Raw genomic sequence first — 13,563 nt, forward strand, 5'->3', positions numbered from 1 at the left:
AATGATATCCTTTGATGTACAGTTTTTAATTTTGACAGTTTAAATTACCTGTTTTTTCTTTTTTTGCTCACACTTTTGATATCTAAGAGTTCATTGCCATATTAAGATTTAAGTCCTTAAGATTTATCCATATATTTTCTTCTAAGAGTTTTATGGTTTTTGCTCTTTCACTTAGGTCATTTACCCATTTGTAGTTCATTTTTGTATCTGGTGTGAGGTAGGGTTTCAGTTTCATTTTTTGCCATGTGGATAATGAGCTGTCCCAGCACTATTTGTCAAAAATAGTTTCCTTTCCTCATTGAATGGTCTTGGGATCTTTGTCAAAAATCAACTGGATAAAAATGTATGGGTTTACTTCTGGACTCTCAATTCTATGATATTGATCTACATGTCTCTCCTTATTCCAGGACTACACTGTTTTGATGGCTGTAGCTTTGTAGTTTAGTTTTGAAATCAAGAATGTGAGTCTTCTAGCTTTGCTCTTCTCCTGGTGATTATGATTTTGGCTATTTGGGGCCTCTTGCATTCATCTTCTACATGAATTTGAGGTTCAGCTTTTCAATTTATGCAAAAGGACCACTAAAACTGCACTGAGGGCAGCCATAGTGGTTCATGTCTGCAATCCTGGCACTTTGGGAGGCCAAAGCAGAAGCCCAAGGACTGCTTGAGGCTAGGAGTTCAAGACCAGCCTGGGCAACAAAGTGAAACCTCATCTTTACAAACAATAGAACAATTAGGTGCTGGGGCAGGTGCTTCTAGTCCCAACTACTCAGGAGGCTGAAGCAGAAGGATCACTTGAGCCCAGGAGTTTGAGGTTGCAGTGAGCTATGACACCACTGACTTTAGCCCATGCAAGAGTGAGATTCTCTTTCTTTCAAAAAAAAAAAAATGCACTAAATCTGCAAAATCACTTGGAGCAGTATTACCATCTTAACAATCTGAGGTCCTCCATTCTATGAACATGGGAAGTTTTCTTGAATTTCTTTCAGTAATGTTTTATAGTTTTCAGTGTGCTAGCATTGCACCTCCTTGGTAGATCTATTCCCAAGTATTTTATTTTATGAGTGCTTTTAAAATGGGATTGTTTTCTTAATTTCTTTTTTGAATGGTTTATTGCTAGTGTGTGGAAATATAATTAATTTTTCTCTACACTGAGTGTAACTTTTCAGATTTGTTTATTAGTTAACTGTGAATCCTTTACGGTTTTCCATATAAAAGAGCCTGTCATAAGTTTAGTCTTATTTCTTTTGGGTAACTTTATTTCTTTTTCTTAACTACTCTGGCTTGAACTTCCAGTACAGTGTGGAATAGCAATAGTGAAAAAGGGCATCCTTGTTTTATTCCTGATCTTAGGAGCAAAGCTTTTAGTTTTTCACTGTTGACTATAATATTATTATTATTAATTTATATATACATTCTTTTTTTTTTTTGCAGTTTTTGGCCAGGGCTGGGTTTGAACCCACCATCTCTGGCATATGGAGCCAATGCCCTCCTCCTTTGAGCCACAGGCGCCATCCGATTATAATGTTACTTCTTATAAATGCTCATTGTCTCCTAACCTGGTTGAGAAAGTTCCCTTCTTTTCCTAGTTCGATGAGTGTGATTTTTTTCCCTAATAATGAAAAGATGTTGGATTTTTTTTTTTTTTTTGAGACTATGTTGCCCTGGATAGAGTGCCGTGGTGTCACAGTCCACAGCAACCTCAAACTGTTGGGCTTAAGCAATTCTCTTTCCTCAGCCTCCCAAGTAGCTGGGACTACAGGGGCCTGCCACAATGCCCGGCTATTGTTTGGTTGTAGTTGTCATCGTTGTTTGGCAGGCCCGGGCTGGATTCGAACCTACCAACTTCAGTGTATGTGGCTGGCGCCCTGGCCACTGAGCTACAGGTGCCAAGCCAGGATGTTGGATTTTTGCCACATACTTTTCTGTATCAACTGAAATGATCGTGTGTTTTTTCCTTCATTCTATTAATGTGCTATATTACAACTGATTGATTTTGACATATAGAAACACCCTTGCATTCTTGGGACAAATCCTACTTGATTTGTGTATAGTAATTTTAATATATTGCTGGATTTGGTATGCTAGTATTTTGTCCAGGATCATTGCATCCATATACATAAGAGATAGTGGTCTATAGTTTTCTTGTGATGTCTTTGGCTTTGGGACTAGAGCAATGCTGATCTCACAGACTGAGTTAGGGAGTGTTTCTTCCTCTTCTCTTCTAATTTTTACAGAGTTTAAGAAGATTTTGAGTTAATTATTCTTTATATGTCTGCTTAAATTCACCAGTGAAGTTACTCTGTTCCAGGCTTTTCTTCATTGTCAGCTTTTGATTACTGATGCACTCTCTTCTTCTTATGGGTCTGTTCTGATTTTCCATTTCTTCTTTAGTCAGTTTGGTAGTTTGTATGTTTCTAGTAATCCTTCCATTTCATCCAGCTTCTATAGTGTTTTTTTTTTTGAAGTATAGTTATTTTCTTATAATCCTTTTTATTTTTATAAAATCAGTAGTAATATCTCCACTTTCATTTCTGATTTTTGTAATGAGTCTTCTCTTTTTTTCTTGCTTAGCCAAGAGTTGTTAAATTTGTTGATATTGTTAAAGAACCAACTGTTGGTTTCATTGATTTACTATTTTAAAAACAGTAAATTCTTTATTTCCATGACCTCCTATCTTTATTTCCCTCCTTCTGCTGGCTTTGGTTTATTTTGCTCTTCTTTTTCTAGCTCCTAAAGGTGAAAGGTTTTAATAGAGACAGTTCTCCTTTTTCCTATAGGTGTTTACAGCTATACGGTTCCCTCTAAGTGACTGCCTTTGTTACCATCTCGTATCTGTAGGGTTTGTAAACACACTCTTTTCTCTTCCCATGGCTGACTTCTTAGGTTAAGTCCTGTTTTGTTGGGAGGAGCTCTTCCCTGACCACTCATTCTAAATAGGTTCCCTCCCACCATCCTCACTCCTTATTCACACCTCAGCATCTTGTTCATTTCCCTCAGAGAACTTAGCATGTTGTAGTTACTTTCATGTTTGGCTGTTCATTTTTGTGCCCCTCACTACATACAGTGTTCTGCCCTTGCTCACCACCGTGTATGTTAACACGTCATGTTTTCCAGCAATGGCCATCAGGGAACATACGGAGTGAGTGAACTTGAGTGTAGCTAAGTGAAATTCCACAACAATTGTGGGAAAGAAGAATAATTTTACCACTTCAGGACAACTTGGCATTGAATCATGTGACGACTGGCAATGAGTATCTATGTATTGAAAGTTCTGTCAACTATTATACAGCAGCTGTATACTCACCTAACGTGGACTTATTTTTGCTGACAAGCCAACAATGATAGCCAAACAGAGAAAACAAGCTGACAGAGAACATAGCTGCAGCAAAGAATAAAAACATGATATGGAACTTGGCTTGAGTATCAGGTAGGCCATTCTATAAAGAAAGGAAGAGAATAAAATGTTTTGTCAAAGGGATATGTATTCCCCTACTTTTATAAGTAAATCAGTAAGTTTTTTTTTTTGTGCTTAAGAATTTCCTTAAATTTAGATATGGATACGTGGCTTTATATTAAAACCTTGGGGAAAATATGTACTTCATCAGATTAAAATAAATGCTGGAAATATGAATATACAGGGTGGACGTAAAGTTCATGTGCACTTTAAAATAGTTTAACAGAGTAAACTCCACACGAACTTTATGTCCACCCTGTATATGGAAATGATATTAAAATTTAGAATGTTTATCTTATTTTGCATAAACAAACCACAGAAAATTATGGCAGTATGTGTGTAAACAATAACAGCAGGAAGCAACATGGAAAGAACTATCAGATATGGTTTTAAATTTATTCCCTGAATGTTTTGTTAAAATGCTATAAAGTCACAGATATTTAAATAGTTTTATTACAATGCCAGAAGGTGAAGGTTAACTGGCACAATTTAGCTACTATTCTCATTGATGTTTTACATTACTACAAACAACAGTGTCAACTAAAAGAATACACAGAACAACACGTTCACGTAATGGTTCAAGCTGTTATAAATAACAGCATCACAGAAAAGATCAACTTTAGCACAGAACACCTGTGTAAAATACACCTTACAATATCCATGTGTCCATCTCAGAGCAAAGCCAGTTGGACTTTCACTGTTTGTAGGTCCAAAGAGACTGGCTGTGGAGTGGAGGGCTAGAGGCTCTGGACACAGCACCAGAGCTGCTAAGCAGTGGTCCTTCTGGAAAAAGGTCATGATGTTTCAATTCCCTGGGCCACCTGACAGATTGATGCACGTATCACTGATAGGTTTTGACAGCAGGGTCTGCACAGCGAAAACTTTGGTAGTTCCTTTCCAAATAGATTTGTGTTTTCAAACTAAGACCATCCATAGGAATGAGCAGCAGTGAGGTAATATTCTCCCAGATATTCACTGGGGATCATTCTTTAAACTGGTATCCTTGAACGATAGGACCCTAGTGTTAAGGAATGTCACGGCCACACAAGAGGCATTCAATAATGCTTTGGCATTAAATTTGGCTCAAGCCTTATATAAACAATCTCACCATTCAGAAATGTTTACCATAATAAAGGATAATTTAATGAAAATAATAAAGCAATCCTAGAAAGAGATAAATGACTTTTTACCATCATTTGGTGTTCACAAGGAGGATATCTGGGTATTTATAATATTCAGTTTAGATTTAGGTTTTGCCAACATTTAAAACATTTAGTGCAGAAAACAAATGAGTTACCTAAAGCCTAATCAAGCAACACCTAATAAAAATTCAGGATATTATAAACATAATTGTTTAAAAAATAATCTTGTTACACATAAAGACAACACTTCTATTTTCAAATTTGAAAAAAAAAAAAAACGTATATAGTCAATTCTCACTCTTCGCAGTGGCTATGTTTTAGGAAGTTACCATGAATAGTTTGTGACTGTGAACCACTGCTCCTCGGGAGTACCTGGGGTTAGGTTTCCATGGGTCTCTCTGGTCACAACATCTTCATCAGCTCATCAATACAGAACCTTGTTTTATATGGGTTTCAGCTGAAAGGCACCTCATTTAATAAATATTGCTGATTCATTAATATAAAGCTCAGGTCGAGAAGTGCCTCAACTCATGCCTGCATTAAGCTTATGTAACACATGTATTTTCTCCATAAGACACATCAATCTTCTCTTGTTGAGAAACACTAGACCACACTTCAGCACTATACTTGGAGACCATTTTAACAGCAAAATCAATAAAAAGCACAAAAAGGCAAAAAAAAAATGGCACTACATTGACTGTGAAAAGCGCGCCTGTTTACAGTATGAGAGCTGAAACAAGAAGGCAGCGTGTCACCTGTTCAACCTCAACTGAGAGTGTGCACAGAGGACAGCTCAAATATTTTGTCACCGTGCAAATGTCTGCAGACGGACCACAAAAGCTCTGGTGGTATTGATGGGGGGTTGCAAATACATTTTAATGGAGTAGGGAAATCACCAAAGAACAGAATCTGTGAAAAATGACAGCTGACTGATACCGATTAGCTCTCTACTCTAAAATCAGTGTGTGAAATAGTTCTCTACTGAAAAACCTAAATTCCATACTTTTGTATACTAAAAAAGAATCACCAAGGTTATGACTTACTGTCCAAAATTTGATAAAATACTGTAAATCTGTAGCCGCAATAAAAAGGCAGTAGAGCAGAGAATAAGCCAAGAAAAGGAGAAAGAATTTATAATTGGAAAATCCAACACAGTTGTTCACCCTGTCGACAAAACAAAAATATTTTCAGTGAGATTCAGATCTTCCATCTTGGTATGTGTATGCTCAACTAAACAGAGTATTTAGTTTCTTCTCATTTTAAATTTATTAGCATTTCTTTATGTATAACTCATAAGATTTCTTGGTACAAACATTAAAAAATCTGTTTCACTATGAAGAGATTTCTGTCTATATTTAAACATTATTATACTTAATTTTGCTTTAATCAATCATGAACAATGATTTTGCACATCCAAGTATTTACAAATAAACACACCCATAAAAGGATAGAGCTTATAAGAAACTTAAGTCAGGCTAAGTCTTTCCTCTACATCAGTGGTTCTCAACCTGTGGGTCGCAATCTGCAGGAACTATATTAAAGGGTTGCAGCATTAGGAAGGTTGAGAACCACTGCTCTGTGTTATCTTTGGGTTTGATTTCCAACAGTGATTAAGTTAAAATCTTTGAAGTCTTCCCAAATTAGATGAAACGTCTTCACAAACTGTACTTTGCATGCTTTTACTGAAGCAACCAGACTGTCAAAACACTTTAAACTGGAGGTTTAAGAAAAGAAATAGAAGTGGGAGTCAGACAGCCAGGGTCATAACGCCCCTTTGACAATTAATTATGTGGCCCCAATGGAGTGAAATAGTCTATCAGAATGTCATTTTCCTTATCTGTAAAATAAGCATTCTGAGATCATCTCTGGAAGCCAGTCTTATGTTCTATGATTCCAAATATGGAAATTTATAACTTTGCAGTTCTTACGCTAAGATCATTATATTGAGGGGGGAATTAAAACTCAAACAATCATATTAATATAAATACGACTCATTTTATAGTCATGCTTTCTATCTAAGTTTTTTCTCTCCGTATCTCAAAAGCAAGGACATCACTGGCTCGACTACCTTGTGTCAATGAGATATGACACCTATGTAGAAGGGGCCAGGGCCTTCACTGGTGGAGTAACTGGCACAATGACCATACCGCATGGAACATACACACATTGTTCTCTTTCCTCAAATGTCCTTGTTCCCACTCTAAGGTTGGTAAAATAATCTCACTCTCTACTGATTTTGCTAATAAAATATTTTTCCTTCTAAGTTTTTTAAATGAAATCATGTTTACAAAAAAATTACATTTTTTACTTAAAAACTTTTAAGGTATGGAAGAGTATTAGATTTAATATTTTTTTTAACTTAAAAGTCTTGTATATGGGAAATGAATTCATAAAAAGGCCAAAAATTGTGGGTTGACGCTAGAAAACAGTACTATTTGCACATTAGAGGTTCCAGTGGGAATGCAAACCAGTTGCTGAGATTGTCCTTTATGGTGCTGGAATGAAATAATGGCAAGAAATCATATTGGAAACAATTAGCCTACTCTAATTGTTTTCTGTCTCAAAAGGATACAAAGTATTCCCTTTGATTACTTGCATCATTTAAAGAGGAAAGACTGAGAAGGCGAAAGCTAGGATCCTGGAAGACTTTGGATAATGTGGGTCTAACAATGATTCTTGTGGACAAGAAGAAAATTTGAAGGGAGCAGACAGACTGTTCCTCTTCCTATAGGAAGGTAGGAAGCAGTTTTTGCATTAAATGATGAAGATCATTTTTATAGAAAGAAAATGATTTTGATCCTAGATTTTATAACATCTAATTTAGCTTAATTTAACTTCTACTTGAGAGGATGGCATAATTTGCCAGGTCAGAGCCAGGAAGCACATGAGAAAGTAAATAAAGAACAAGCATTTTAGAGTTTGATATTTATATACATAGAGTTTATGCATGTACAGTGTGTGTGTGTATGAAATCTAGTAATAATATTTATTTTGCATAATACTTTAGTCTCTTCAAGACAGGTTTTGGTTCAACATTTTGACTGCCTATTGCTCTGTAGACTAAATCTGAGATGGAAGAAGACTTCTAAGTCTGAGCTTCTTCTGTCTAGAATTATAAGAATTTACACCTTATGTTATTCAAGTTCAGCATAAAATGCAGCTTTTGGTCCAACTTATACCTAGTATGGGCCTGTGGGTATGTGTACCTGAAATGATATATAAGGCTTGTAGAATAAGAACAATTCATGCCCAAATCCAACCTGGCTAGCAAACTTTTTTTTTTTTTTTTTTTTCCTGGCTAGCAAACTTTAGCATGGTTGTCAGAGAGGTGCACACGGACATGAAAAACGCAGGAAAAGGCAAGAGAGTCAACCTTTATTTAGCAATGAGATCTTTCAAATAATCTTCTAAATTACCTAATTCCATGACTCAAAAATGTAGGACAAAATTAATAAAATTTATGGAGTGGAAAAGTCTTGTTTAAACGTACCTGTATATATACATATATATTTTGCTACTACACACCTTCATATTGTTTTATTTAAAATAAACTGTTAAAACTTTATTTATTTAATTTGAGACAGACTCTCCCTCTGTTACCCTGGTTGAGTGCTGTGTTGTCATAGCTCACAGCAACCTCAAATTCTTGGGCTCAAGCCATCCTCTATGTAGCCTCTGAAGTAGCTGGGACTACAGGCTCCACCACAGTGCCAGGCTAGTTGTTTTTGTTTGTCTGTCTGTTTGTTTTTTTAGTGGAAGCCCTGTTCTTGCTCAGGCTGGTCTCGAACTCATGAGCTCAAGCAATCCTCCCACTGAGGCCTCTCAGACTGCTAGGATTAGAGGCATAAGTCACTGTGCCCAGCCAAATTGTTAAAATTTTTGATGACTTAATTCTTTATTAGAACTTTCCACTGATGTATCTAATATAATTTATGTGTACATCTTTCTGTATTATTTCTGTGAACTATTTTAGAATCTCTGTGCTTATGTAGATACACACAAAGAAAGCCCTTTGTTTGGAACTAACATGCTAAATTAACTTTTATAATGTTAACCAGTTGGTTTTAAAATTATTTCTTAGAAATTCTCCTAATTACACAAATATTACAGAATAAATCTGAAATTACCTCCTAGGTAAGCTAATATTTCACTTGTAAAAAAATTTAAATAGATGTAATTCCTTGTGTTAAAATTTATAAGAACCAGAAACATTAAGTATAGAGTCATACTCACCATGGGCAATGATGATCCATCTTTAAAATACATCTAGAAAACAAAACAAAACACAAAACCCAACATCCCACAAAATTTTAATCACATTAAATTATAAAAAGAAAATAAAATCTGGTTATTTCAGAGTTGTGGCAAGTAAAATACTGCAGAATTATTTACTTATTGAAAAGCTGAACGATTGCAAAAATTCTTATCTAAAATAGACACTAGAGCAAAGTCTAGTTAACATGTAATAGAACTTTAAATTCAAAATATACATGTGTGAGGATGTAAATCAACTTATTTTCTAAGAACAACATAATATGGTAATACATAGTATACAACAATCTTATGCTAAAGAAAGTACAAAACACGAACAGATTTACCTTAAGTTTGGATAAAACATTTTCTTTAATATTAACTCTTAAGCCATGCAATACTGTCTATGTAGTATATTAAATACCTAACAACATCTGACTGTCAGGAAATCAACCGAAGTTATCTGCATAAAGATGGGAAACACTCATAGAAGAAGTGTTGCTGAATTGAGCTGGCCAAGTCAGAACTGCTAAAACTCATGCACTTGACGTCATCGTGAATCTGGGGGGAAAGGGAAAGTTGACTGTGGCCCTGTGCCTCGCTGGCGTTAATATACCAATTGTATTTCCTAAATAACAATCTGAGAAATATGAGTAAGAAAGACATAATATGGAGAACAGTGAGAAAAGAGACCACCAGCACGTAGGTATTTTGGAAATGAAAGGTTTCCTTACTTGTCGCAGACAGAACAGTGATGGCAGCGATCTGGTTTTATAAGTTGGCATCTGTCACAATATCGGATTGCTGGGAACAAAAAGCTCCTCTTAGTCTTAGATTTAACACTGAATTGAATATACAATGAAATGGCTTTTATCATCTCTCCGTGTTTAAATTCTAAAAAGCACACAGAATTCAAATTTAGTAAAAGTAAAATATTTGACTCTGCTTAAATACAAAAATGGACTGCCTTGCCTACAGCCATAGTTCTCTAGAGAGGTTTCCCAAGGGCCGAGAATCTTCTGATGAAAATTTCTGAAGCCATTCTCACTTGTCGGGATGAGGCTCACCAAGGGCACAAACATGTCCATTTCCATCAAAATAATCAGAATGTCTCCCTCAGTTAAACCCATTTATTTCCTATACCCTGCTATGTGTCAAAAACCTTTTAAGTTGGACTAGGCATGAGATGACCTTTTTTTTTTTTGCACCTTGTATTGCCAGTAAATAGCTTTGGAAACTGAGGCAGTAATTTATTTCTAGGGGTCTTAAATTTCCTATTGGCAGCCTAGGTATAAAGTTACAAAATTTCTGGGAGAGTCCTGGTAGGCAAGTATCAAAAGTCCATGGATGGGCTCGGTGCCTATAGCTCAACCGGCTAAGGCGCCAGCCGCGTACACCTAAGGTGGCGGGTTCGAATCCCCAGCCCGGACCCGCCAAACAACAATGACGGCTGCAACCAAAAAATAGCCGGGCATTGTGGTGGGCACCTGTGGTCCCAGCTACTTGGGAGGCGGAGGCAGGAGACTCGCTTGAGCCCAGGAGTTGGAGGTTGCTGTGAGCTGTAATGCCATGGCACTCTGCCAAGGGGGACAGCTTGAGGCTCTGTCTCAAAAAAAAAAAAAAAGTCCATGGATGTCAGTTGTTTAAGTGAATAGTTGTTAAATTACCTAAAAAATATGACCTAAGTAAGATTTATTAATTTAGTTCATTTGTAAAAAAAAAATAGTATAAATTTTAGAATTAGATAAAAAAAAATAGTTCTCATACCTACCTAATGGATGCTTTACATAACTCATATAATTACTGTTTTAAGGCTATGAAAAAAGCCTGAAAAGTATTAATTTTATATTCACTATAGATACTGTTCCCTTAAATTAAATAGGAAAGTTTATAATTGAAACTTTAAATGTCAATACTACTACAAATGGAAACTTGTGCACTTCTCACGCTTCACTGATTCACAACTAAGTAGGCAGAAAAGAATAAAAGTCAGTTTTAGTTGAGATCCCTTTGACACAGTGTTTGTTATTCATGTTTCCATTCTGTTTTATGGAATTGTAGAGGAAATATTTAATAGCAATCCAAGAAATAACACGGTATTTTAAAATGAGCGTCTGACATATAAATATGGTTCTAACAGTCATGGTAACATCCTGTTCAGATACTGTTCCAAAGCTCATCGTGGACCCTTACCTCCAGACATGGTCCTGGTGTAGATGGGAAGGTCCTTGGCTGCCCGCCTAAGAATTTCCTGATGGGCTTCTCCTCTTGGCTCTCTCTCCAACAGCTCCTTCTCTGCATAAGAGAGATGGAACTGGGGAATAAATTTAAATTTCAATCAGTATTCATTTTCAGAGATATTATAACATCTTGGTCCACTCTACCATACCCAGTAAAAGGCATTTATAAAGTATTAATGGTATACAGCATATTCAGAGAGATGACAGAGTGTGAAATCGGGGAAAGTCTGTTATCCTCACAGTTTATGCTGCTAGAAAAAGGGTTTAATATGCACTCCAAAAAGAACTATGTAATAATACAGTAATACCTACTTCCTCGATGTTTATAGAACTCAGAATACTGTACAGAAAAATGCTTATGGAATATCGAATCTGTGCAAATATTAGATATACTAATAAATAAAATGGCCCAATGAATATCTCAGTGAAAGAATTTTTCATTTGGATGTTATTCAGAACAAAAGGAGAAACAAATCCAGTAAGCACAGTTTCTCATCTAAGTGAGTTGTAACTTAGAGATAATAATTCCATGAAATCTCCTCCAGGACTCAACAGAAGTAACAATTTCACTTTGTACACTGTCAATTTGGCTCATCTAGTTAAAAATATTTGAGAAAAACCGAAAATCTGTTTGTGCTCCTACTGAATAACACACATACACACACACACATATAGTTAGGTTTGTGTGAACTTCTATTAATGTGTTTCAGGAGACAGGTACAAGAATAATCACAGCATCATTGTTTGAAATAGAAAAAGCTAAACATGATCCAGGGTCCATCAGAAAGATAATGGGTACACTGGGATATAACTGAGATATTGGAACACTACTGGCACATACAATTAACAAACTACAACTGTGTACAACAAAGAACAGACTCTCAATATACTGTTGAACAACAGCAATAAATCAACTTACAGAACATACACAGAATAATTCCATTCATATAAAATTTTAAAACCAGCAAGCTAAACAACATATATGTTATTATTGAGGGATACATATTATGTAATAAAATTACAAAGGAAAACAAAGAAATAATTAACATAAAATATAGGATACTTGTCGAGGAATAAAATGAAATATAACTAGGAAATTCACAGGAGATATGGAAAGTATGAATGTTATAGATATACTGGCTGGGAGATTGCTTAGGTGTTTTAATTATTAATTAAATTATACACTATATTTACTTTTTGTATGCATAAAATATTTTACAATTTTGAAAAACGTTTTTAGAAAGAGATAAAAGCATATCAATGAAAAAAGGGAAATCAATTTGATAAATGGTCATGATATTTGAGCCTCAATCTTCATCATCAGAAATATGAAATGTTAAAATCTTTGCTCAGAGATTGATATTTCTACTGAGTTTTTTTTTCTTTATTTCAGAATATTATGAAGATAACAAGTTTAAGTTACATAGTTTAAGTCAAAGTTATAGGGGCGCCCCCCCGCCTTATAACTATAAGTTTCAATTACCACACTAATCCTGGTGTCTGACTTTTTGTTTCATATGATCATAAAGTTTCAGACCCATTATGGTAAAAGAAAATAAAAAGAAGTTTTCTCTAAGTAAAAAGTTTACATAATATGAATTTTTCTAAATTAGCTATCAAATTCATTAGCATTAAACTAGTAAGTGCGTTACAGTTAGGCTCCTTGTGAGTTTCTAAAGGTATTTGGAAAAGGATGCTCTAGGCTGATTGTTCCTCCTGGGGTAAATGCGCAACACTTGATGGAAATCGTAACAGAAGCGGGCATCTCGTTTGGACATACTTGGTATAAAAGGCATTAACGCCAAGTGATGTTTGGATGCCCTAACAGCCGGTAAGTGGCAGGGCCATTTTACAGAAAGTATCTATCAACTGTGCCCAGGCTGGTGCCTCTTCATACAAGGCTCTTCCTCTTTCTATGGATGGCTGCTTTATATTGCCAAGTTTCTGCCTAAATGTCATCTTCTCAAAGAACTTTCCAAGTTCCCTGATGAGAGGATGGCTTGACAATTCTGTCCCTTCCCCGGTCATACTCTGTATCAGGTCCATGAGTGCTGTTGTTGTGTGACATGCCACAGTCTGAAATTATTTTGTTTGCTCTTTTGTCCTTTGTCCCCCTTCTCCTTAGCATTTCACTCCACAAGGGCAAGGTTCCTGCCTGGCACACATTAAGTGCTCCATTATAACTGGGTAATGGAAAGGGAGCAAACACTGGGAGGCCCAGGTTAAATCACTGCATATTACAAAAGTCATTGGATGTGCCAGTCTCCAGCTCTTCACGGTGAGAACGATGACTCCCTTTACTCAGGCAGATATATCCCTCCCCACCCCCGCTTCCTAAATTGATTTAAAGCCTAGCATTGTAAATTAGTTTAGTAAAGGACCAGTAATAGTCAAATGGATTAAAATCATCACCTTTTCTTACAGAGTTCTGGGTCCTCTTCACCTTACAGGAAAGTTCTAGTGAGTGCTAGAA

General features: G+C 35.9%; 1 protein-coding gene across 3 annotated transcripts in view; it reads right to left on the reverse strand.

The window, feature by feature from the left end:
* Nucleotides 1–13,563, reverse strand: part of ZDHHC2 (zinc finger DHHC-type containing 2) — a 56,252-nt gene that overhangs the window by 12,517 nt on the left and 30,172 nt on the right. Inside the window, exons 4-8 of one of the 3 annotated variants that reach the window (XM_023517804.1) lie at nucleotides 11,044–11,145; nucleotides 9,585–9,654; nucleotides 8,833–8,865; nucleotides 5,643–5,763; nucleotides 3,308–3,440 (exon numbers count right to left, since the gene is read on the reverse strand). In XM_023517804.1, the coding sequence (XP_023373572.1) occupies nucleotides 3,308–3,440; nucleotides 5,643–5,763; nucleotides 8,833–8,865; nucleotides 9,585–9,654; nucleotides 11,044–11,145 (459 nt within the window). Of the gene's footprint in view, nucleotides 1–3,307; nucleotides 3,441–5,642; nucleotides 5,764–8,832; nucleotides 8,866–9,584; nucleotides 9,655–11,043; nucleotides 11,165–13,563 lie in introns of all 3 variants that reach the window. The other 2 variants (XM_003797652.3, XM_023517805.1) reach the window with 2 other exon arrangements.

The sequence above is a fragment of the Otolemur garnettii genome, unplaced genomic scaffold (genome assembly GCF_000181295.1).
Source record: "Otolemur garnettii isolate 467f Iridium unplaced genomic scaffold, OtoGar3 scaffold00121, whole genome shotgun sequence".
Lineage (NCBI taxonomy): Eukaryota > Metazoa > Chordata > Mammalia > Primates > Galagidae > Otolemur > Otolemur garnettii.